Genomic DNA, 27798 nt, shown 5'->3' on the forward strand with positions numbered 1-27798 from the left:
CGACGGCGTAAATCCGGTTTTACGGTGTTTTTCGTGTTTCCAGGTTTTAAATCATTAAGTTAGCATATCATATAGATATAGAACATGTGTTTAGTTGATTTTAAAAGTCAAGTTAGAAGGATTAACTTTTGTTTGCGAACAAGTTTAGAATTAACTAAACTATGTTCTAGTGATTACAAGTTTAAACCTTCGAATAAGATAGCTTTATATGTATGAATCGAATGATGTTATGAACATCATTACTACCTTAAGTTCCTTGGATGAACCTACTGGAAAAGAGAAAAATGGATCTAGCTTCAATGGATCCTTGGATGGCTCAAAGTTCTTGAAGCAAAATCATGACACGAAAACAAGTTCAAGTAAGATCATCACTTGAAATAAGATTGTTATAGTTATAGAAATTGAACCAAAGTTTGAATATGATTATTACCTTGTATTAGAATGATAACCTACTGTAAGAAACAAAGATTTCTTGAGGTTGGATGATCACCTTACAAGATTGGAAGTGAGCTAGCAAACTTGAAAGTATTCTTGATTTTATGAAACTAGAACTTTTGGAATTTATGAAGAACACTTAGAACTTGAAGATAGAACTTGAGAGAGTTCAATTAGATGAAGAAAATTGAAGAATGAAAGTCTTTGTAGGTGTTTTTGGTCGTTGGTGTATGGATTAGATATAAAGGATATGTAATTTTGTTTTCATGTAAATAAGTCATGAATGATTACTCATATTTTTGTAATCTTATGAGATATTTCATGCTAGTTGCCAAATGATGGTTCCCACATGTGTTAGGTGACTCACATGGGCTGCTAAGAGCTGATCATTGGAGTGTATATACCAATAGTACATACATCTAAAAGCTGTGTATTGTACGAGTACGAATACGGGTGCATACGAGTAGAATTGTTGATGAAACTGAACGAGAATGTAATTGTAAGCATTTTTGTTAAGTAGAAGTATTTTGATAAGTGTATTGAAGTCTTTCAAAAGTGTATAAATACATATTAAAACACTACATGTATATACATTTTAACTGAGTCGTTAAGTCATCGTTAGTCGTTACATGTAAGTGTTGTTTTGAAACCTTTAGGTTAACGATCTTGTTAAATGTTGTTAACCCAATGTTTATAATAACAAAAGAGATTTTAAATTATTATATTATCATGATATTATGATGTACGAATATCTCTTAATATGATATATATACATTAAATGTCGTTACAACGATAAACGTTACATATATGTCTCGTTTCAAAATCATTAAGTTAGTAGTCTTGTTTTTACATATGTAGTTCATTGTTAATATAATTAATGATATGTTTACTTATCATAATATCATGTTAACTATATATATAACCATATATATGTCATCATATAGTTTTTTACAAGTTTTAACGTTCGTGAATCACCGGTCAACTTGGGTGGTCAATTGTCTATATGAAACCTATTTCAATTAATCAAGTCTTAACAAGTTTGATTGCTTAACATGTTGGAAACATTTAATCATGTAAACATCAATCTCAATTAATATATATAAACATGGAAAAGTTCGGGTCACTACAGTACCTACCCGTTAAATAAATTTCGTCCCGAAATTTTAAGCTGTTGAAGGTGTTGACGAATCTTCTGGAAATAGATGCGGGTATTTCTTCTTCATCTGATCTTCACGCTCCCAGGTGAACTCGAGTCCTCTACGAGCATTCCATCAAGCCTTAACAATTGGTATCTTGTTTTGCTTAAGTCTTTTAACCTCACGATCCATTATTTCGACGGGTTCTTCGATGAATTGGAGTTTTTCGTTGATTTGGATTTCATCTAACGGAATAGTGAGATCTTCTTTAGCAAAACATTTCTTCAAATTCGAGACGTGGAAAGTGTTATGTACAGCCGCGAGTTGTTGAGGTAACTCAAGTCGGTAAGCTACTGGTCCGACACGATCAATAATCTTGAATGGTCCAATATACCTTGGATTTAATTTCCCTCGTTTACCAAATCGAACAACGCCTTTCCAAGGTGAAACTTTAAGCATGACCATCTCTCCAATTTCAAATTCTATATCTTTTCTTTTAATGTCAGCGTAGCTCTTTTGTCGACTTTGGGCGGTTTTCAACCGTTGTTGAATTTGGATGATCTTCTCGGTAGTTTCTTGTATAATCTCTGGACCCATAATCTGTCTATCCCCCACCTCACTCCAACAAATTGGAGACCTACACTTTCTACCATAAAGTGCTTCAAACGGCACCATCTCAATGCTTGAATGGTAGCTGTTGTTGTAGGAAAATTCTGCTAACGGTAGATGTCGATCCCAACTGTTTCCAAAATCAATAACACATGCTCGTAGCATGTCTTCAAGCGTTTGTATCGTCCTTTCGCTCTGCCCATCAGTTTGTGGATGATAGGCAGTACTCATGTCTAGACGAGTTCCTAATGCTTGCTGTAATGTCTGCCAGAATCTTGAAATAAATCTGCCATCCCTATCAGAGATAATAGAGATTGGTATTCCATGTCTGGAGACGACTTCCTTCAAATACAGTCGTGCTAACTTCTCCATCTTGTCATCTTCTCTTATTGGTAGGAAGTGTGCTGATTTAGTGAGACGATCAACTATTACCCAAATAGTATCAAAACCACTTGCAGTCCTTGGCAATTTAGTGATGAAATCCATGGTAATGTTTTCCCATTTCCATTCCGGGATTTCGGGTTGTTGAAGTAGACCTGATGGTTTCTGATGCTCAGCTTTGACCTTAGAACACGTCAAACATTCTCCTACGTATTTAGCAACATCGGCTTTCATACCCGGCCACCAAAAATGTTTCTTGAGATCCTTGTACATCTTTCCCGTTCCAGGATGTATTGAGTATCTGGTTTTATGAGCTTCTCTAAGTACCATTTCTCTCATATCTCCAAATTTTGGTACCCAAATCCTTTCAGCCCTATACCGGGTTCCGTCTTCCCGAATATTAAGATGCTTTTCCGATCCTTTGGGTATTTCATCCTTTAAATTTTCCTCTTTTAAAACTCCTTGTTGCGCCTCCTTTATTTGAGTAGTAATGTTATTATGAATCATTATATTCATAGATTTTACTCGAATGGGTTCTCTATCCTTCCTGCTCAAGGCATCGGCTACCACATTTGCCTTCCCCGGGTGGTAACGAATCTCAAAATCGTAATCATTCAATAATTCAATCCACCTACGCTGCCTCATATTCAGTTGTTTCTGATTAAATATGTGTTGAAGACTTTTGTGGTCGGTATATATAATACTTTTGACCCCATATAAGTAGTGCCTCCAAGTCTTTAATGCAAAAACAACCGCGCCTAATTCCAAATCATGCGTCGTATAATTTTGTTCGTGAATCTTCAATTGTCTAGACGCATAAGCAATCACCTTCGTTCGTTGCATTAATACACAACCGAGACCTTGCTTTGATGCGTCACAATAAATCACAAAATCATCATTCCCTTCAGGCAATGACAATATAGGTGCCGTAGTTAGCTTTTTCTTCAATAACTGAAACGCTTTCTCTTGTTCATCATTCCATTCAAATTTCTTCCCTTTATGCGTTAATGCAGTCAAGGGTTTTGCTATTCTGGAAAAGTCTTGGATGAACCTTCTGTAGTAACCAGCTAGTCCTAAAAACTGGCGTATGTGTTTCGGAGTTTTCGGGGTTTCCCACTTTTCAACAGTTTCTATCTTTGCCGGATCCACCTTAATACCTTCTTTGTTCACTATGTGACCGAGGAATTGAACTTCTTCCAACCAAAATGCACACTTTGAAAACTTAGCGTACAATTCTTCCTTCCTCAATACTTCTAACACCTTTCTCAAATGTTCACCGTGTTCTTGGTCATTCTTTGAGTAAATAAGTATGTCATCAATGAAAACAATGACAAACTTGTCAAGGTATGGTCCACACACTCGGTTCATAAGGTCCATGAACACAGCTGGTGCATTAGTTAAACCAAACGGCATGACCATAAACTCGTAATGACCGTAACGTGTTCTAAAAGCAGTCTTTGGAATATCATCTTCTTTCACCCGCATTTGATGATACCCGGAACGTAAGTCAATCTTTGAATAAACAGACGAGCCTTGTAGTTGATCAAATAAGTCGTCGATTCTCGGTAGTGGGTAGCGGTTCTTGATGGTAAGTTTGTTCAACTCTCGGTAGTCGATACACAACCTGAATGTACCATCTTTCTTCTTGACAAACAAAACAGGAGCTCCCCACGGTGATGTGCTTGGTCGAATGAAACCACGCTCTAAAAGTTCTTGTAATTGGCTTTGCAGTTCTTTCATCTCGCTGGGTGCGAGTCTGTAAGGAGCACGAGCTATTGGTGCAGCTCCTGGTACAAGATCTATTTGAAATTCAACGGATCGATGTGGGGGTAATCCCGGTAATTCTTTAGGAAATACATCGGGAAATTCTTTTGCAATGGGAACATCATTGATGCTCTTTTCTTCAGTTTGTACTTTCTCGACGTGTGCTAGAACAGCATAGCAACCTTTTCTTATTAGTTTTTGTGCCTTCAAATTACTAATAAGATGTAGCTTCGTGTTGTCCTTTTCTCCGTACACCATTAAGGGTTTTCCTTTTTCTCGTATAATGCGAATTGCATTTTTGTAACAAACGATCTCCGCTTTCACTTCTTTCAACCAGTCCATACCGATTATCACATCAAAACTCCCTAACTCTACTGGTATCAAATCAATCTTAAATGTTTCGCTAACCAGTTTAATTTCTCGATTCCGACATATATTATCTGCTGAAATTAATTTACCATTTGCTAATTCGAGTAAAAATTTACTATCCAAAGGTGTCAATGGACAACTTAATTTAGCACAAAAATCTCTACTCATATAGCTTCTATCCGCACCCGAATCAAATAAAACGTAAGCAGATTTATTGTCAATAAGAAACGTACCCGTAACAAGCTCCGGGTCTTCCTGTGCCTCTACCGCATTAATATTGAAAACTCTTCCACGGCCTTGTCCATTCGTGTTCTCCTGGTTCGGGCAATTTCTAATAATGTGGCCTGGTTTTCCACATTTATAACAAACTACATTGGCATAACTAGCTCCGACACTACTTGCTCCGCCATTACTCGTTCCGACACCATTTGTTCCTTTCGTTCTATTAACCCCTGGTCCGTATACCTCACACTTCGCCGCGCTATGACCATTTCTTTTACACTTGTTGCAAAATTTGGTGCAGAACCCCGAGTGATTCTTTTCACACCTTTGGCATAGTTGCTTCTGATTGTTGTTGTTGTTGTTGCGGTTATTATTGTTGTTGGGATGATTGTTGTAGTTGCTGTTGTTGTTGTTGTTGTTGTTGTTGTTGTTGGGCCGTTTGTTGTAGTTGCGATTGATGTTGCGATTGTTGGGATAATTGTTGCGATTATTGTTGTAATTGCTGTTGTTGTTGTATTGGTGATTCTTATCACCGTTTTCCTCCCACTTTCTTTTGACTTGCTTCACATTGGCCTCTTCAGCAGTCTGTTCTTTAATTCTTTCTTCAATCTGGTTCACTAGTTTGTGAGCCATTCTACATGCCTGTTGTATGGAGGCGGGCTCGTGTGAACTTATATCTTCTTGGATTCTTTCCGGTAATCCTTTCACAAACGCGTCGATCTTCTCTTCCTCATCTTCGAATGCTCCCGGACACAATAGGCACAATTCTGTGAATCGTCTTTCGTACGTGGTAATATCAAATCCTTGGGTTCGTAACCCTCTAAGTTCTGTCTTGAGCTTATTGACCTCGGTTCTGGGACGGTACTTCTCGTTCATCAAGTGCTTGAATGCTGACCACGGTAGTGCGTACGCATCATCTTGTCCCACTTGCTCTAGATAGGTATTCCACCATGTTAACGCAGAACCTGTGAAGGTATGCGTAGCGTACTTCACTTTGTCCTCTTCAGTACACTTACTTATGGCAAACACCGATTCAACCTTCTCGGTCCACCGTTTCAATCCGATCGGTCCTTCGGTTCCATCAAATTCCAAAGGTTTACAGGCAGTGAATTCTTTGTAGGTGCATCCTACACGATTTCCTGTACTGCTAGATCCAAGGTTATTGTTGGTATGTAGCGCAGCCTGTACTGCGGCTATGTTTGAAGCTAGAAAAGTACGGAATTCCTCTTCATTCATATTCACGGTGTGTCGAGTAGTCGGTGCCATTTCCTTCAAAATAGTTAAATGGAACAAGTTAATCATACAGAATATTAAGAGTAGTTAATAGTATTTCGTAGCATAATATGAACTCATTTATAAAAGCTTTTTCTTCATATTAGCGTTTTATAAGTTTAAATTCGGGTAGTACCTACCCGTTAAGTTCATACTTAGTAGCTAATATACAATTCAACTACTACAATTCTATATGAAAAACTGATTATAATAATATTTCGCGTTCAAACTTTTATACAATATTTTACAAACTTACAATACCGCTTATTTTACATAAAGCATGAAATATAGCACACAATAACTTTGATACAAGATAGTTGTGAAGACAATTCTAGCTAGTACACAAGTCGTTCAGCAAAGGCAATAAAGACACGTAATTCATACGTCCAGAAACAAGTCATGCATTCTGGTTTTACTAGGACTACTTCCCATCCTTGGTCTTGTGCAACATAACCGTTATGGCCGTTGATAAGACAGCGTGTTGTAACGTCATCAAAGGGACGAGGGTTACGTAATGTCCAACAGTCCCGTAATAATCTAAAAACCTCATTTCTTACCCCAATTACCGACTCCGTCACTTGTGGAAACGTTTTGTTTAATAGTTGTAGCCCGATGTTCTTGTTCTCACTTTGGTGAGAAGCGAACATTACTAATGTGTAAGCATAACATGCTTCTTTATGTTGCATGTTAGCCGCTTTTTCTAAATCACGAAGTCCAATATTCGGATATATTGAGTCAAAATAATTTCTTAACCCGTTGCGTAAAATAGCATTTGGGTTCCCCGCAATATATGCGTCAAAGTAAACACATCGTAACTTATGGGTTTCCCAATGTGATATCCCCCATCTTTCAAACGAAAGTCTCTTATAAACCAAGACATTCTTGGAACGTTCTTCGAATGTCTTACAAACTGATCTCGCCTTAAATAGTTGTGTCGAAGAATTCTGGCCGACTCTAGACAAGATTTCATCAATCATGTCTCCGGGTAGGTCTCTTAAAATATTGGGTTGTCTATCCATTTTGTGTTTTTAAACTGTAAAATAGACAAGAGTTAGATTCATAAAAAAAATACTTATTAATACAAGCAATTTTTACATATATCATAAAGCATAAGAACACTATATTCCATATATTACACCACACGAATACAACTATCTTATTCCGACTCGCTCGTTTCTTCTTCTTCGGTTTTGGTTCGTTTTGCCAAGTTTCTAGGGATATATGATGTTCCCCTAATACGAGCCGTCGTTGTCCACATTGGTTTAGAAACACCTGGTGGTTTAGAGGTTCCCGGGTCATTGTTACAACTTAAGGACTTCGGGGGTTGACGATACATATAAAGTTCATCGGGGTTGGAATTAGATTTCTCTATTTTTATGCCCTTTCCCTTATTATTTTCTTTTGCCTTTTTAAATTCAGTTGGGGTAATTTCTATAACATCATCAGAATTCTCGTCGGAATCCGATTCATCGGAGAATTGGTAATCCTCCCAATATTTTGCTTCCTTGGCGGAAACACCATTGACCATAATTAACTTTGGTCGGTTGGTTGAGGATTTTCTTTTACTTAACCGTTTTATTATTTCCCCCACCGGTTCTATTTCTTCATCCGGTTCCGATTCTTCTTCCGGTTCCGATTCTTCTTCCGGTTCCGACTCTTCTTCCGGTTCCTCTTCGGGAACTTGTGAATCAGTCCACAAATCATTCCAATTTACATTTGACTCTTCATTATTATTAGGTGAGTCAATGGGACTTGTTCTAGAGGTAGACATCTATCACATAATATCAAACACGTTAAGAGATTAATATATCACATAATATTCATATGTTAAAAATATATAGTTTCCAACAAAAATGTTAAGCAATCATTTTTAAAGAAAACACGGTCGAAGTCCAGACTCACTAATGCATCCTAACAAACTCGATAAGACACACTAATGCAAATTTTCTGGTTCTCTAAGACCAACGCTCGGATACCAACTGAAATGTCCCGTTCTTATTGATTAAAAACGTTCCATATTAATTGATTTCGTTGCGAGGTTTTGACCTCTATATGAGACGTTTTTCAAAGACTGCATTCATTTTTAAACAAACCATAACCTTTATTTCATCAATAAAGGTTTAAAAAGCTTTACGTAGATTATCAAATAATGATAATCTAAAATATCCTGTTTACACACGACCATTACATAATGGTTTACAATACAAATATGTTACAACAAAATAAGTTTCTTGAATGCAGTTTTTACACAATATCATACAAGCATGGACTCCAAATCTTGTCCTTATTTAAGTATGCGACAGCAGAAGCTCTTAATAATCACCTGAGAATAAACATGCTTAAAACGTCAACAAAAATGTTGGTGAGTTATAGGTTTAACCTATATATATCAAATCGTAACAATAGACCACAAGATTTCATATTTCAATACACATCCCATACATAGAGATAAAAATCATTCATATGGTGAACACCTGGTAACCGACAATAACAAGATGCATATATAAGAATATCCCCATCATTCCGGGACACCCTTCGAATATGATATAAATTTCGAAGTACTAAAGCATCCGGTACTTTGGATGGGGTTTGTTAGGCCCAATAGATCTATCTTTAGGATTCGCGTCAATTAGGGTGTCTGTTCCCTAATTCTTAGATTACCAGACTTAATAAAAAGGGGCATATTCGATTTCGATAATTCAACCATAGAATGTAGTTTCACGTACTTGTGTCTATTTTGTAAATCATTTATAAAACCTGCATGTATTCTCATCCCAAAAATATTAGATTTTAAAAGTGGGACTATAACTCACTTTCACAGATTTTTACTTCGTCGGGAAGTAAGACTTGGCCACTGGTTGATTCACGAACCTATAACAATATATACATATATATCAAAGTATGTTCAAAATATATTTACAACACTTTTAATATATTTTGATGTTTTAAGTTTATTAAGTCAGCTGTCCTCGTTAGTAACCTACAACTAGTTGTCCACAGTTAGATGTACAGAAATAAATCGATAAATATTATCTTGAATCAATCCACGACCCAGTGTATACGTATCTCAGTATTGATCACAACTCAAACTATATATATTTTGGAATCAACCTCAACCCTGTATAGCTAACTCCAACATTCACATATAGAGTGTCTATGGTTGTTCCGAAATATATATAGATGTGTCGACATGATAGGTCGAAACATTGTATACGTGTCTATGGTATCTCAAGATTACATAATATATAATACAAGTTGATTAAGTTATGGTTGGAATAGATTTGTTACCAATTTTCACGTAGCTAAAATGAGAAAAATTATCCAATCTTGTTTTACCCATAACTTCTTCATTTTAAATCCGTTTTGAGTGAATCAAATTGCTATGGTTTCATATTGAACTCTATTTTATGAATCTAAACAAAAAAAGTATAGGTTTCTAGTCGGAAAAATAAGTTACAAGTCGTTTTTGTAAAGGTAGTCATTTCAGTCGAAAGAACGACGTCTAGATGACCATTTTAGAAAACATACTTCCACTTTGAGTTTAACCATAATTTTTGGATATAGTTTCATGTTCATAATAAAAATCATTTTCTCAGAATAACAACTTTTAAATCAAAGTTTATCATAGTTTTTAATTAACTAACCCAAAACAGCCCGCGGTGTTACTACGACGGCGTAAATCCGGTTTTACGGTGTTTTTCGTGTTTCCAGGTTTTAAATCATTAAGTTAGCATATCATATAGATATAGAACATGTGTTTAGTTGATTTTAAAAGTCAAGTTAGAAGGATTAACTTTTGTTTGCGAACAAGTTTAGAATTAACTAAACTATGTTCTAGTGATTACAAGTTTAAACCTTCGAATAAGATAGCTTTATATGTATGAATCGAATGATGTTATGAACATCATTACTACCTTAAGTTCCTTGGATGAACCTACTGGAAAAGAGAAAAATGGATCTAGCTTCAATGGATCCTTGGATGGCTCAAAGTTCTTGAAGCAAAATCATGACACGAAAACAAGTTCAAGTAAGATCATCACTTGAAATAAGATTGTTATAGTTATAGAAATTGAACCAAAGTTTGAATATGATTATTACCTTGTATTAGAATGATAACCTACTGTAAGAAACAAAGATTTCTTGAGGTTGGATGATCACCTTACAAGATTGGAAGTGAGCTAGCAAACTTGAAAGTATTCTTGATTTTATGAAACTAGAACTTTTGGAATTTATGAAGAACACTTAGAACTTGAAGATAGAACTTGAGAGAGTTCAATTAGATGAAGAAAATTGAAGAATGAAAGTGTTTGTAGGTGTTTTTGGTCGTTGGTGTATGGATTAGATATAAAGGATATGTAATTTTGTTTTCATGTAAATAAGTCATGAATGATTACTCATATTTTTGTAATCTTATGAGATATTTCATGCTAGTTGCCAAATGATGGTTCCCACATGTGTTAGGTGACTCACATGGGCTGCTAAGAGCTGATCATTGGAGTGTATATACCAATAGTACATACATCTAAAAGCTGTGTATTGTACGAGTACGAATACGGGTGCATACGAGTAGAATTGTTGATGAAACTGAACGAGAATGTAATTGTAAGCATTTTTGTTAAGTAGAAGTATTTTGATAAGTGTATTGAAGTCTTTCAAAAGTGTATAAATACATATTAAAACACTACATGTATATACATTTTAACTGAGTCGTTAAGTCATCGTTAGTCGTTACATGTAAGTGTTGTTTTGAAACCTTTAGGTTAACGATCTTGTTAAATGTTGTTAACCCAATGTTTATAATAACAAAAGAGATTTTAAATTATTATATTATCATGATATTATGATGTACGAATATCTCTTAATATGATATATATACATTAAATGTCGTTACAACGATAAACGTTACATATATGTCTCGTTTCAAAATCATTAAGTTAGTAGTCTTGTTTTTACATATGTAGTTCATTGTTAATATAATTAATGATATGTTTACTTATCATAATATCATGTTAACTATATATATAACCATATATATGTCATCATATAGTTTTTTACAAGTTTTAACGTTCGTGAATCACCGGTCAACTTGGGTGGTCAATTGTCTATATGAAACCTATTTCAATTAATCAAGTCTTAACAAGTTTGATTGCTTAACATGTTGGAAACATTTAATCATGTAAACATCAATCTCAATTAATATATATAAACATGGAAAAGTTCGGGTCACTACATTAACCGAACAGTTAGCCGAATTTCTCAAGTTCTTATGTTAGGAACATCGTGTTATCGCGGATGCTCTAAGTGAGTTCAAACAATGCTCTGACCTCGCTCCTAGTATGGCCAGAAGTATCGTGTTCTTCTCAAATGCCTCGCAACACTTGAAGGATAGTATTAGGAGTATTTTACCGTTTAAAGAAGGACAACTTCATGTAAGATACTTCAGAGTTCCTCTGGTCTCGTCTAGTCTGTTACACAGGGATTGCAAGGTTCTAGTTGATCGAGTAAAGAACAAAATTCAGGATTGAAAGAATAAGTTCCTTTGGTTTGCAGGGCGTGTGCATTTAGTCATCACGGTTATTACGCCGATGCAATTATATTGGTAATCAGTATTTATTCTCCCGGATGCTACTATAAAGGAGATCGAAGCTTTAATGAGAGGCTTTGTGGTGTCAAGTTGATCTACAAAAAGGAAAAACAAAAGTCAAATGGTCTACTGTTTATTTCCAAAAGGCGAAGGTGGTCTGAGGATTTAACGCTTGAAGGATTGGAATGTTGCTTTAATGGTTACCCATATTTGGCGGATCCTTTCTAATAAACAATATCTATGGGTTAAATGGATTCATGAATACCGTCTTAAATGGAAAAGTTTTTGGGATGCTCCAACTGTCGCAAGCGCAAGTGTGGGTTGCCGTAAACTTCTATCAATTAGATACCTTATTCGTGATATATTCATTAGTCGGATTGAGGATGGAAACAATACGTTTACATGGCACGATATATGGAGCGATAATGGCCCTCTAGCTAATTTTATTTCCTATAGGGACATTAAGCTCGTTGGTTTCTGTGGGCAAACTATGTTGTATGATATTTGTAGTGACGATAGTTGGCTATGGTATAATGAATGGCATAATAAGTATCCTCAACTACAACACTGGGTATGCTTTTGTTTAGTAATAAATCGGATACCATTAAATGGAGGAATTTCAATGGTGATTTGCAGGATTTCTCTGTTGGGGCTTTTTGAGATTCCATTCGGGTGCGTCAAAACCCAGTCGAATGGTACCATATTATTTGGTTCGGTAGTTGTGTCCCTCGTCACTCATTCATGATGTGGCTCTTAATGAGCGAAAATCTGAAGACTCAAGATAAACTTCAACTATGGGAGACTAGATATAATTCGAGTACCTCAATGGTGTGTTCCTTATGTTCGCAGGTAATTGACTCGCATGAACATTTGTTTTTCAACTGCTCATTCTCAACGCAAATATGGAGTTATAGTGCTAGCCTTTCTAAACTTGCGATTGATGGTAGTACCTGGAAGGATGTGGTGTCTAAGTTACATCCGGTAGCCCATAGAAAATCTTGCGATGATATTGCTGCAAAACTGCTATTTGGTGTGTCTGTTTATTTTATCTGGCAGGAGCGTAAGAGGAGGTTGTTCAATAAATCAAGCATGTCGTGTGCCAAGGTGAAAGATTTGATTTATTCGACGCTTCTGATGAAGATCATGACCATCAAGTGGAGACATTCCAGACACGTTCAAATTATGAAAGCGGATTGGAAAGTTCCGTAAGACGTTTTGTTTCCTTGTTAGTCTAGTCGGGTGGCTGGTCGTTGGTGTTGGTTGTTAGCCTTGGGGTGTGTCCCTTGGCCGTTCTTGTTCTTCATTGTACATTTTGTGGTTATTAATAAAATTTATCGAGTGAATATCCTTTACTTAAAAAAGAAAAAGGTTAAAAAAAACAATTTAAAAAGTCAAAAGTAGAGCACGTTAGTATTAGTATATTTTTATATATTTTCTTTTAAAGGAAAACAAAACATTTTTGCCCAATCCAATCCAATCCAATCCAATCCGGATAATCCATCCGGTTACCTGACAAATAAAAATATTCCCACCCCGGCGTAGAGTAGCACCTTCCATAATTACGGTGTTTTCAGGTAATGTATGCTCTCGATTCACTCTCTCCACTTTCGCACATCACCCAAACCCTAACTTTTCACCACAAATAATTTTATTTATTATACACATACCTACAGATTCTGGATTTCTCTGATATCAATTTGTGTTTCGGTGATCTTTAATTAATCGACGTTAATTCGAGATTTAAAAGGTAATATACGCATACCTATGTAGTATATTAGTTTTTCAAATTTGTACCTATTGATATTTATTGCTTAGTTGTTATATAGATTATAGATTAATATCTGTTACTATAGTTTGAATTTGGTTTATTGTTTCGAGTTGTAAAAAGGGTAATTGAGATAACATATTGCTTAGTTTTGGCTCTCAATTATGTTTTTAGTAATAAATTTAAGGTAACTGTGTTTTGTTATTACAATAAAAAATTGATTTTTTTCTTTTTTAATCTTTTGAAGCATCAGGGCAAAAAAAAAAAAAATTTGCTCATAAAAATGATCTTGTTATCTTTAAATACATCATGATTTATGAAATAATAACTCCTGCTGTGCCTGTGCCTGTGCCTGTTAATGTCTAATATTAAAAAAAACTTTCTGTTGGTTGTAACTCATATATCGATGAAGAACATTTGAGTATTTCGAAATGAGGAATTCGATAACGTTGAGTACGTTTTTGTGCCATTGACAGTTGTACTAGTAAACTATTAGGTTTTGGTGTTGATGATGTTAAGTATGGTTCTTGTTATTAGGTTGACAATTTTAAACGTTTAGGACTTAGTTGTGATAATAGTTTGAATTGTGATCGCTTATCAGGTTTTGTGTGATGGATGAAACTGATGATGGTTCAAGGTATATATCGAATTACGGCATGAGACCGCAAGTTTCTGTTCGTAATGTCGTTAATCATCATTCTCAGTCTCAGCAGATTGCTGATAGTTATATTAATGATGATGATGAAGTAGAAGAAGATGAACAACAACAGGGATTTGATAATGGAATGAGTGGTATTATCGAGCCAAACAATAATGATGTTGAGAATGAAAAAGACGCCGATGATGATGATACCGACAACGATGATGATGGTGAAAATCGTACAGGAAGCGAGAATTTTAATTTACATCGGCATCCAAAAAAGAGGAAATTAGATAGCTTATTATCTAGTTTCGAATTGGTGCCTCGAGTACCACCTCCGCTACCATTATCGGTTGTACCAAGTGTCAGTAAACGTACGTCGTTTGGTGGTAGAAACACGCTTACGGATTGGAGTGAGCATGAGACGTTTGCTCTTCTTGATGCGTGGGGTTCGAGGTTTGTTCAACGTGGAAGAAAGAGTCTTCGATTAGAAGAATGGCAAGAAGTTGCGGAAAGTGTTTCAAAGGTATCAAAAATGGAAAGAACCGACACTCAATGTAGAAACCGTTTGGATACGTTGAAAAAGAAGTATAAAAAGGAGAAAGCTTTGTTAGAAGGTGGTACTAAAAGTACGAATACAAAATGGGTGTATTTCAAGAAAATGGATATGTTAATTTCATCAACACCGGCGCCAATGCGAGCGCTGAAATCTGCGGGACCTTTAAGTGGAGTTGATTCGGGGGAGTTTGATTCAATGAAGCCGAATGTGTATCTAGATAGCGCAAATGGATTGGATAAAACGAGGGATAGCGTTGGTGAGACTGATACGGATGATGATTTTGATTTGGTGCCACTAACAAGGTCGAAAAACAAAAGGGTTGAAGATGGAGTGATCGGTGGTTCGTTTAGATTGCTTGCAGACTCTTTAAACAAGTTTAGTGATATATACGAGAAGATTGAAACTCGTAAGAGAAAGCAGATGATGGAATTAGAGAAAATGAGGATGGATTTTCATAAAGATTTGGAATTACAGAAAAAACAGATTCTTGAAAGAGCAAAAGATGAGATTTTAAAAATCAGACAAGGGAATTATGAAGATATTGATTCTGCAGAGAATATCAGTGGGTAAAGCTATATCCCTTTTTGACTTATTTATTATTTAAAAACTTGATTGATATTGACTTGTTAATGTTGTATAATATATGGGTCATGCCTTGTAACTTGTAACCTTGTAACTTGTAACATCCTTTGGTTTCTTGATTTTGAAGGCAATAAATAGATGTAGTTTAAGCTATTTGCTATCATGAAATGTAGTTGGTGTTTATCATTGGTTTGGTAAAAGTTGGAAAGATCACGACGTAAAAATTCGCCCTTGAAGCGATGTTAAGAATTATGATTGCTTAGAAAAGATTGCTTTCCAGAAGACATCCATTTTAGCTCAATTAATTTGGTAAATTTCATTTGATAACTTAAGTTTCAATACGGGTTTCAAACGTGCTGATGTTATAATATTGGAGAAATGTGAGTAGATAATAATCTAAATATACTAAATGTGGATATCTAGGTGAAAGTGTTTGGATATAATCCAGTCGTTTGAAATCAAGTATTAGTAGTTGTTTTGAGTGCCTGGTAGATTTAAAAATCAAGTATGAAAGTTTTTTTTTTTTTTTTTTTTTTTTTTTTTTTTAAGTTTAAAAAGAAACTGGTTATCGGTTGTTTGAGTTAATGTTGTTTATTGATAGCCGTTACTTGTAATCTGAATTCACATGATCTTCGATTCTTGTAATCTGAGTTCGTACTAATTGTATAATTCAGCTGCTAAACTCAGGTATGAAGTTGAAAGTCAGCAGCCATGGTTGAGGTTGCAATGATCTAGGCATTATATCAGTTGATGGTAAAACTGTCTCTGAATAGAATTCCTATTTCGACTCTAACAAAAGTAGATGAATTGGATTATTGATGTTTTAACAAGTTGAAGATGTTTAAGGTCTTCAATGAATGTGATCAAACTGAATCTCGAAAGAAACCTACTAGAGATGACATTACTTTACTCTAAACAATAGAACTAGTTAAAAAAGATGGAAGCGATATTTGTAACCATTATCATTGTGATTATAACTTTGTGTTTATTCTAATAATATCTTAGTTGAGAATCAATAAAAGTTTTTACTAGTAAGATATTTACTAGATTTGGTAAGTATGAAACAACACACGAATTTGAATGACATACAAAATTATTTTTAAATATAAGTGGTCGATAAATAAAGATAAAGTTAGATGATATACAAAATCATTTTCAAATTTGGATGGTCCAGAAATACAAAACGATAAACTCGGTGGCCTATCGATATATAATTTCTTGTTTTAACCAATGAGAATGACGTGAATTTTTATATTATTGATCTATATTCCGTAATGAGTATTTAATTATTTAATTTACTGTAAACAATCACACAAAGTCAGGATGGCCGAGTGGTCTAAGGCGCCAGACTCAAGTTCTGGTCTTCGAGAGAGGGCGTGGGTTCAAATCCCACTTCTGACACAACCTTTTTTTTTTTTATATATAGACATGACAATATATATTTGCCAACGAACATTTATAACAAAAAATGAGTGAAACCCTTAGTTTATACTCCATAAAACTATTAAAAACATGACTAATTGTACTTCTTACATACGTACTTTATGATATGCTGCATTAGTTTACAATTTGGAGATACACATTAGTAGATGTTAGAACTATTATGGAGTACGGAGTATTATATTGACTTTTGACTACTAAAACTCCTTTTTTGACCAAGTGAATTTGCATATGAAAAACACATCAATTTTGTTACAAAATATTTAAGAAACTTTACAGCATTTATCCATCTCATTTGTATCTGGTGATGTATAATAAATGTGGGTGGTCACTTCTTGGTCTTCATAGGTAAAGGGCCTCAGACCAGTTGATCACGGTATTGCATGCCTTTTTTCACTAGTAACCAAAGCTGTCCCCTGTTCTAGCATTAACCACTTGTACACCAGTACAACTCAACCTATTTCCTTGCAGTAATCACTAGTACATTTGTGAAAAAAGATGGTGATTGGGTAGATTTGTCAGTGGGTATGAATTCAATGCAATGTCAGTGGGTATTCAATTCAGAGAGTATACTGCCTAGTCACAGACCATAAAATTAACAATCTGGTCAGTTTGCTTGCTTGAATGCACATGGGTTAACTATTTCCTGGACCATTCTTGTGTTTGCAGGGTGGTTGGTGGCACCCATACTAATAAGGTCCTTGTAACAAAATTTTTCAGTTATTCAATTGTACACCTTTGACCTTTTCTTTCTTTCTATATGATAAAAGAAAGATTTTTAGGATACACAAAATCTAAGACGTGTGTTGGCATAATCCTGAGTCTTGATATATATTGATCAAAAGACTTGACCAAATGGAATAACAAAAAAGGTGAACATACAAAGTAACCAATTTGATTAGAACAAAACTGATAAAGAACAACGAATTTGTAATATGAGAGAACTGCAATATGTGGAATACAATGACAAAAAAGCGGTGGCGGATTCAAGAATTTTTTCGACACTGTAACAAAATGTTATTTAAAAAAAAAAAAAAAAAAAGATTTCTGTAATATTTTATGACGACGAACTTAAACCTTATAAAATTACTAAAAAGGTTTTACTCATTGGGGGCGATCGGGCCAATTGCTCTACACTATATCTTCCCTTTATTAAAGGCCCTCAAGATTAGAATGCAATTCTATATATGGATGACTATACAAAAATTTGCAATGCTTTAATATTTGAAAGTTTGATAGTATCCCTCAAAATTATGATCAACAATCTGTTACTACGTGGAGAAAAGTGACAAAGAATCACATTGGTGAAGAACAAATAAAAGTCAAATGTGAAATAGATATGAAATAAATAAATTCAAAATGACAAATGAAAGATTTGAAGTGTCCAATAATCTATCCTTATTATGTCTAGATTGATCTTGACTACTTTTATCATGTTTTTTGTTTTGTTCTCTTTATATAGATAGATAGATAGATAGTAAGAATAGTAGTCCTATAACTACCACATGGTTTATTAGGCAGCTTTAATTAAAAACTATACAATTATTTCTTCAACCCCAATTTACTAACGCTTGGTGTGAAACAGTTAGCTTGTTTGTTTTCTCATATATTGAAGAGTGTTAACTAAGCTTAGACTTTGTTAGTTTGTACTTATTGATCTTCGAAAATTTATATTATTGTTCTCTTGCCAAAAAAGTAACATCGATTTTGTTTTTCATAATTTGTTACCGATTTAACTATATGATAATTTGAGTTGTTAAAAATTCCAAGGTTTTTGACGAATTTTGCTATGTGAAATTATGCATAATGGGCAGGACAATGCCAAGATACTTGTACACAACTCAAAGATGGGATATGCTAAGATTATAAGATGTAAAACAATAATATTCCTACCGAAAGTAGAGAAAGACCGCTTCTATAAAACCTTGACCTAACTCGAACATATAAATAAGCACAAAAATTATAATATCAATAATGATACCAATAATGATGATACCAATAGCCGTTCAATAAAAAATAAATATAAATAATAATAATAATAATAATAATAATAATAATAATAATAATAATAATAATAATAATAATAATAATAATAATAATAAATATTTTTAATTTACTAATATATATATTTATTTATTTATCTATATACTAAAACAAGTCCAAACTTTAGTAGTCAGGTCTAAACTTTGGTAGTTTGGGCCTCCCCAATACTATCAAACGACACCCCACAAAACTTACAAAACTCCATCCCAAACAATGTCAAATATGCCAACTTTTCAAGGGTAAAAAACGTAAAATTATTATTTAATTAAAAAACTTAAACAAACTTCACCCAAAATTTTAAAGTGCCGCATCTTTCCGCTCGCTTCGAGTTGATCAGAGATCTTCGTTCCACTCGAAATAATTTTACGAACACAACGTAAATAGGTACGCGTGAAACCGACCGTTTTTAAAAAGCGTTAAATATTTCGAGATATTTTGTTTTACATTTACGTACAGGTATAATAAACAACCCAAACTAACCACATCAGATCGATGGTTATCATCCCTTTTTTATACGGTTTTTCCGGCGCTAAAAGCGTGGAGTCTATTACGCATAATAGGTACTAACCACGTGTTTTCAACCATACCCGTAGCAACGCATTTTTAATTTTGTAAATACATAATGTTATGTTAGAGATGAATATGCAACCGGAAAGACCCCGCCACATCGCGCTTGCCGGTATCTTCCTAGTTATTATTATTATTATTATTACTATTACTATTATTATAAAAAAAATCTTATTATTTACCGTATATATTATTTATTTATATTAAAATATATAAATAGTAATAGTAGTAGTAGTAGTAGTAGTAGTAGTAGTAGTAATAATAATAATAATAATAATAATAATAATAATAATAATAATAATAATAATAATTTGAGTTGCTAATAATAATAGTGTATATGTAACATGTATATGTATATTACTTTAATGGATGGTTTTTTGTTTATCTAATTTTAGTTGAAAAGGGGCTTTGGAGAGTGGCTTTAGCCCAAACATAAATTATCTGATGGTTTTTTTGTTAATCTAATTTTTGTTAACCCTTGGATCTGTTTTTTGTAAGAAAGATGTTGTGATAATTGTGAATTTTGGATGACGATGCACATACGAGAAGACATAATCACTATTTGACAGATGAATTTAAATGATGAGGAACAAATATGAAGATGAAGATTGTAATTATGTTATGAAGTTAAGAAATTAGGTTTTTGAGTTGCCTAGTAGTCTCCAGATTATAATGAAGAAGATGAACAAGAAGAGTAAAGAAAAAATTACCCTCAGTCAACACGCTTATTTAATCAAAGTTTGACGAAGGGATATTGATTATAAATTTTTGAAAAATAAAAAATTTAAAAGTAAATTTTTTTTTTTTTTTTTAAAGAACGCTATTAGCAATATGACGTATAATACATGAATCAACGGAGCAAAAAGTTATAATAATAATAATAATAATAATAATAATAATAATAATAATAATAATAATAATAATGTTATAAAAATCAATAATTGGATACTAATTTTATTATTATTATAGATATTGCATAGTATTTTTTTTAAGTATAAATATGTGTGTTATGAGTTCATAATATATACACTTCAAATATATAAAATACATACTTCTCTCATATTCTCACTATATATTTATTAGTCTACAGTCAAGAACCAGGCCACTAAAGGTAGTTATAAGCCTACTGAATTATAACACATTATCAGCACGAAGTGCTCCGTATAATCAAGGTTTATCTAAGCAAGCACACGTCACTAATCTATGTAAGAATTATATTTCTGTAATCTAACTTTTATTAACTTCACTAACATTTATATTTATGTTATTTAAGTTATATATGGTCGGTTATACCTCCTGAATTATATTTCTGTAATCTAACTTTTATTAACTTCACTAACATTTATATTTATGTTATTTAAGTTATATATGGTCGGTTATACCGCCTGAATTATATTTCTGTAATCTAACTTTTATTAACTTCACTAACATTTATATTTATGTTATTTAAGTTATATATGGTCGGTTATACCGCCTGAATTATATTTCTGTAATCTAACTTTTATTAACTTCACTAACATTTATATTTATGTTATTTAAGTTATATATGGTCGGTTATACCGCCTGAATTATATTTTCTGTAATCTAACTCTTATTAACTTCACTAACATTTATATTTATGTTATCTAACATTTATGATTACTTATGCAATTAATCATTATTTATTTCATGCATACTAATGTTCACGAGCGGATCTAGTGTGGTTGATAGTGCTCCAAATGAACATATATTTAGTAGCAATATCGTTCCAATATGTAAAGTTTTTAAATGTAATTTCCTTATTTTTAGTAGTAATAGTTAAATAAATAAGTGCGAAGACGAAAGACGCAAATCGCTCGAAAATGAAGATTTAAAGACAAAAACGAAGATTTGAAAGACCAAAACGTCCAAAAAGCTCAAATGTACAAGATACAATTCAAAAGGTTCAATTAATTGATGAGAAACGTCTAAAAATGACAAGAGTACAAGTTACAAAATGCAAAGTACAAGATATTAAATTATACGAAAGGAAGTTCGAAAATCCGGAACCGGTACCCGAGCCAACTATCAACGCTCGACGCAACGGAGCTGAAAGTACAAGTCAACTATGCACAAGAATATAATATAATATTTAAATAATTCATAATAAGAATAATAATAAATAATAAAAAGTTGTTAATTGAGCATAGTTAAGGGGTCATAAGTGAAAATTTCAAATCAACATTTGCCTATAAAATGGAATTCACGTAGTAATGAAAAAGAACACCTTCACTTCATTTTTCTTTCTTTCCCTCTGTAAGAATATATATATTTATATTTATAATATTAAGTTTAATTTAAGTTTAATAATAATTGGGTTATTGTAAGAAATATTTTACGGGTTTTAAAGTCGAAACTCTGTCCGTGTAACGCTACACGATTAATAATCACTGTAAGTTATGTTCTTCCTTTTTAAATTAATGTCTCGTAACTAAGTTATTATTATGCTTATTTGAGCCGAAGTAATCGTGATGTTGGGCTAAAATATTAAGAAGGGGTTATTGAACTTTGGACCATAATTAAGGTTTGGGCAAAAGACCGACACTTGTGGAAATTGAACTATTGACTATTAATAGATGGGGGGTATTGTCTAATTGAGTGACAACTCATTGGAGTCTGTCGAACCTATCTTCAAATTAATTAACCTAATAATTAATAATGATTATGGTTGTCCTATTTAGTGACGTTCATATGGAATCTGTTATAATCATTTAATTAATCAATTGGGTTGGGTAATTGATTATTCATTCTGATCAAGTGGATGAATTAATATTCATAAACTAATTAAAACAGAGGTGGATTACATACAGTGATAACTGGTGTAATTGTTGACAGAAGTGATAGCTGCGTCACAGTTTAAATCCTTAATCAGTTGGAATATTTGACTTCGGGTATAAGGGTAATTTGACGAGGATACTCGCACTTTATATTTATGACCGATGGACTATTATGGACAAAAACCAGATAGACGTATCAAATAAACCATGACAAAGGACAATTAACCCATGGTAATAAATTAAAATCAACACGTCAAACATCATGATTACGGAAGTTTAAATAAGCATAATTCTTTTATTATATTTCTCATCGTATCTTTATTTACTGTCATTTTATTACTCGCAATTTTATTTACTGTCATTTTATTTATTGTCATTATTTTACGCACTTTAATTATCGTCATTTATCTTTACGCTTAAAATATAGAATCGACAAACCGGTCATTAAACGGTAAAACCCCCCTTTTATAATAATATTACTACTTATATAATTATATATATTTTGTATAAATATAGTTAAAAATATAGTAAGTATCACCAGCTCCCTGTGGAACGAACCGAACTTACTAAAAACTACACTACTCTACGATTAGGTACACTGCCTATAGTGTTGTAGCAAGGATTAGGTATATCCCATCCGTAAATTAATAAAACTTGTGTCATATTTTGTAGTATTTTGTATTAAAAATAATACTATTTCGTACCCTCACGCTACATCACCAAGTTTTTGGCGCCGCTGCCGGGAGCGCTAAAACGCTATATTTTTAATTATAATAATATTGAAATAAAATATAATAATATAATAATATTGAAATAGAATATAATAATATAATAATATTTTAGAATCAAATTTGATACGTAAAGTTTTAAAAAGTCGTATTTATTAAATACTTCAGGGGTATATTATGTAACTTATAATTAATAATTTCTATCATGTCGCTTTCATGTGAATAGTAAATTAATTAATTTATTTTCATTTACTATTCATGAATAGTAAATGAATTAAAAAAAAGTTTTGAAAAAAAAATTATAATTATAAAAAAATTATTAATTTGTAAAAAAAAATCGTTTTTAAAAAAAAAAATGGTTTTTTTTAAGAAAAAAAAATTTCGTTTTTAAAAAAAAAAAAAATTTGTGTAAAAAAAAAATCGTTTTTTTTAAAGAAAAAAAAAATTCGTTTTTAAAAAAAAATTGTAAAAAAAAAATCGTTTTTTTAAAAAATTTTTTTAAAAAAAAAAAAAAGTTTTAAAAAACAATTTATATAAAAAAAAAAATTTTTTTAAAAAAAATTTTAAAATCCTTAAAAAACGAAATATAAAAAAAAAATTAAAAAAAAAAGTTTTTTTTTTTTATTACCTTTAGATTTTTAGACTCTAGTTACAATTTTTAGTATTAAGTTTAGTTTTGCCATAGTTATTTTTATTTCTAGAATTTTTAGGTTTGCCGTAAAATCCCTTAAGTGCTTATTCCTTAGACTAAGATTTATGTGCTTTAGAATTTTGCGACGCCGTTTTTCGCGCTACTTTCTTATTTTTATTTTTCGACGCCTATTTTTCGACCTTTTATTTTTCGACCTTTTTCGACGCGCAATCTTTTTCTTTCTTATTTCTCGCTATTCTAGTTTTAGGATAAGATTTTTATTCTACTTCTTATCTAAATTTCTTAAAATTACGAAAATTTATTTTAAGTGGTTAAATTGATAGACATCAAAATTTTCTGGTTCGTAGTAATAGTTGGATTTGTACGTGGACCGGGTTATTGGAGCCAAACAGTCCTCAATTATATTGAGACCAAACGAATCCCGCCCCTCTGCTGCATCTTTTGACTATTCGAAACGTGGGCAAAATCAGAAAAGTCTATTAATTGGACAACTTATATAAGTTTTTCTATTTTTATAACTAATAGGATATTCTGTGAATGCACCGAGCAAAACGTTCACCACCTTTCATACATTCACTACCTGTAACTCGATCAAGACATCTAGCCAATATTATCGCCGTTGATTTTTCTTTAGAATCATCATCTAGACGACCAAGTACTCCAACTCAAATTTCCGATAATCCAATTTTTAAACCCTAAATATAAAGGCTCTCACAACCAAGAACCCGGAGGATATTTAAGGACAATTCCAAGATCCTGAACCACTAATCATTCCTCCTGAACCACAAACCGTTAAATCAGAATCTTCTAGTGATTCGTAATCAACAAATTCAATTATGGAAGTAACGGAACCTCTAAGTATGGAAGATCGAATGAGAGCCACACGCACGGGCCAAGGTCACGCCATTATTCAGCCAGATGTTAGAGCATCAGATTTTGAAATCAAAGGACAAATCCTACACATGATCACCAATCAGTGCCAATTTGGTGGTACAATAAAAGAAGATCCAAACGAACATCTTCGAACTTTTAATCGGATTTGTAATCTCTTTAAAATCCGAGAAGTTGAGGATGAAACTATTTATCTTATGTTGTTCCCATGGACTTTAAAGGGAGAAGCCAAAGATTGGTTAGAATCATTACCGGAAGGAACGATTGACACATGGGATGTTTTAGTTGAGAAATTTCTTCAAAAATTCTTTCCGGCATCTAAAGCCGTGAGACTTCAAGGAGAAATTGTTACGTTCACACAAAAGTCAAATGAAACTCTATATGAGGCGTGGACAAGATTTGGAAAGTTGTTGAGAGGATGTCCTCAACACGGTTTAGACACTTATCAAATAGTACAAATATTCTACCAAGGTGTCAACGTTGCTACACGAAAAGACATCGACATAACAGCTGGTGGTTCCATTATGAAGAAAACCGCAACTGAAGCTTACAAAATTATTGATAACACAGCCTCCCACTCTCATGAGTGGCACCAAGAGAAAGATATATATCTCTCATCTAAAGCGGCTAGAGCCGATTCTAGCCATAACTTTGATTCCGTTTCCGCAAAAATAGATGCTTTCGAGAGACGAATGGAAAAGATGAATAAAGATATTCATGCAATACGAATCAATTGTGAGCAATACGGTGGACCACACTTAATGAAAGACTGTCACATTGAACAAACGATGGAACAACGTGAGAATGTTATCTACATGAACCAAAGGCTGGAAAATAGTTATCAGAATAATTATCAACCGCCAAGGCCAAACTTCAATCGAAATCAAAACATTCTTTACAATCCAAAAGGACCCGACAATAACTCGTATAACCAACAAGGTCCGAATAACCAACCAACTCAAAACAACACTTTCAATCAACAAAGACCTGGCTTGTATAAACCACCACAACAAACCGACGAGAAGAAGTCAAATCTGGAAGAAGTGGTATTTAAGCTAGTTGAATCTCAAACACAATTTATTGAAACTCAAACCCAAACGAATGAGAGGTTTGATCAGTCATTTAGAACTCAACAAGCTTCCATTTTGAATCTAGAAAAACAAGTAGGTACTCTTGTTAGATTGATGAGTGAAAGGGAACAAGGAAAGCTACCGAGTAATAATGAAGTAAATCCTCGGAATGAAAATGTTAACATGATATCAACAAATTCTGAAAAACCAATACCAGAAGATGGGAAAGTTTTAGATGTAAGTAACAATGAAGAAGTTACACCACCACCACCACCCGAGTATGTAAAGCCAGTGGTGGCACCATACAGACCACCCATCCCGTTTCCAAGAAAAGGAGTTGAGTATGAGCAAGTAATAGGTAATAAAGTTTGTGATACCTCTGGAAAGAAGAAGAAGAAGAATAAAAAAGTGCAAGAAATAAAAACAGTAGAAGTAAACCCGGTGAAGACAGTTCCACCAAATCCTCCACCTAGGGTAGGTGATCCGGGTGAATTTATTGTTCCTTGTCTACTTAGTGACTGTGTCATGTATGATGCACTAGCAGATTTAGGTTCAAGTGTGAGTGTTATGCCTCTTTCATTATATAAGAGATTAGGTGTAGGTGAGTTAACTCCAACGGATATGAGTGTTCGACTCCTTGATCAAACCATTAAGCACCCAGTTGGAATTGCTGACAACCTACCCGTTCAAGTAGGTAATTTAACCTTTCTAGTCGAATTCATTGTCATTGACATAGAAGAGGACTCAAACGTTCCTCTAATTTTGGGTCGACCATTCTTAGCATCCACCGGGGCGTTATTTGATGTAAGAAAGGGTAGAATGACACTTAGTAATGATGAGAAATCGATCACCTTTATGATTCGACAGTCTAAATATCCACAAACCAAAACCGTTGAACCGACAAAAACGATTGGTAAGAACCATGTTGTTTTACCAACTCCAACGGTAATGCTTAACAATAATAGAACGCCTAAGTGTGGGGAAAATGAAGTAACACCTAATGATGACTTGATAATAAAGAACCCCATAGTTGATACGAAATTAAATAACCCCGTTATTAACAGTTCAATGAAGAAACTTTTTAAACGGGTTATTGATGCTAAAAGTAAGGGAAACTTTAAGTTATATAACCGGTTAGTATCCAATCTGTCGCCTAAAGAAAAGGAGAAGCTAGTTGAATTTGTGGATATTACGGAAAAAGCTGGTCACTGGCTTAAAGCAAAAGTCACAGATATGCAAGTTGATTATGGTCCAAGAGAAATTGACGATGAAGTTAATCACAATTTTGGCACCACATCTACCTAAGTGTGAGGAGATTCAAATATTCTAAAAAGAAAATGCTGTTTGGAGTTAGTTGTTCTGTTCTCGTGTAGTTCCGAGAATGGAATTCGATTGGTCTTTTCCGCTAGCAGACACTAAAGAACTAGTTTTCTTCCCCCATTCTGATTTTTTTTTTATTTTGTAGGTTTTATATGAAATTAATATGCTTTTTAAATTTAAGTTTTGTGTGAATTTAAAAACAAAATTTACTTTATTTCATTAAGTAAAAAAATGATTTCTAAAATTCGTCGTGAGTTGAAGATTAGGTAGTTGAACCGAAATTACTTTAACCGAGGGCGGGACGAGAAATTTTGTTATCATTATTTTTAATTTAATTGATTTAAAGTATGCCAAAAAAAAATATATTAGATTTTATAAATTTTTGAACGTGGGGTAATATACCCAACTTCAAAATTATGTATGTTTGTATTTTATGTTATATACAAAACAGGGTAAAATAACGCACTTTCAAAGACTGTCATTAAGTTCAGAAAAAGGTACTAATTTTGACGACAAGAAACAAAATATCAAATGTGAAATAACAACAATATGTTTGCAAACTCGGTATTTTTAATCATTTTTATACACTAATCACCCTCATGAATTTAAATTTTTACTGATTTCTTGCAAATGAGGGCATTGCAAGATCTCAAGTGTGGGGAAGGGTTATAAATTCTTTCGGGTTTGCACTTGGTTTATTTGCAATTTGAAAATTTTTCAATTAAATGAAGTCAAAATTATGTTTATACATATTTATGAACGGTGAAAACTAGGTGTTAATACCGAAATTATCGTTACCTCGGAAAGGGCATAAATTGAGAAACAACCTAAAACGCTTGAATTCATTTAAAATGGAATAAAGGAGAATAAAAAGGCAAAGAAAGAAACTAAGTGTGGGGAGAATGTACCAAGTTATTCAATTAAAAACTATCTATCACATGTTTCTGTAAAGTTATTGCAGGTACTTTTGCTTT

General features: G+C 33.2%; 2 protein-coding genes and 1 non-coding gene across 3 annotated transcripts; all 3 read left to right on the forward strand.

Moving 5' to 3' along the window:
- Positions 1-11968: 11968 nt before the first annotated feature.
- LOC139890445 (uncharacterized) lies at positions 11969-12981 on the forward strand. Its single transcript, XM_071873323.1, has 2 exons — positions 11969-12343; positions 12622-12981. Exons 1-2 carry the CDS (start codon positions 11969-11971, stop codon positions 12979-12981), a joined length of 735 nt encoding a protein of 244 aa, XP_071729424.1.
- Positions 12982-13278: 297 nt separating this feature from the next.
- Positions 13279-15463, forward strand: LOC139894165 (trihelix transcription factor ENAP2-like). The gene is made up of 2 exons (XM_071877366.1): positions 13279-13519; positions 14139-15463. The coding sequence occupies exon 2, from the start codon at positions 14149-14151 to the stop codon at positions 15304-15306; it is 1158 nt and encodes a 385-aa protein (XP_071733467.1). The 5' UTR covers positions 13279-13519; positions 14139-14148; the 3' UTR covers positions 15307-15463.
- Positions 15464-16635: 1172 nt separating this feature from the next.
- Positions 16636-16719, forward strand: TRNAL-CAA (transfer RNA leucine (anticodon CAA)). Its single transcript has one exon. It is a non-coding gene; the product is annotated as a tRNA-Leu (tRNA).
- Positions 16720-27798: the final 11079 nt, after the last annotated feature.

This window comes from Rutidosis leptorrhynchoides, chromosome 2 (assembly GCF_046630445.1).
Source record: "Rutidosis leptorrhynchoides isolate AG116_Rl617_1_P2 chromosome 2, CSIRO_AGI_Rlap_v1, whole genome shotgun sequence".
Taxonomy (NCBI): Eukaryota; Viridiplantae; Streptophyta; class Magnoliopsida; order Asterales; family Asteraceae; genus Rutidosis; species Rutidosis leptorrhynchoides.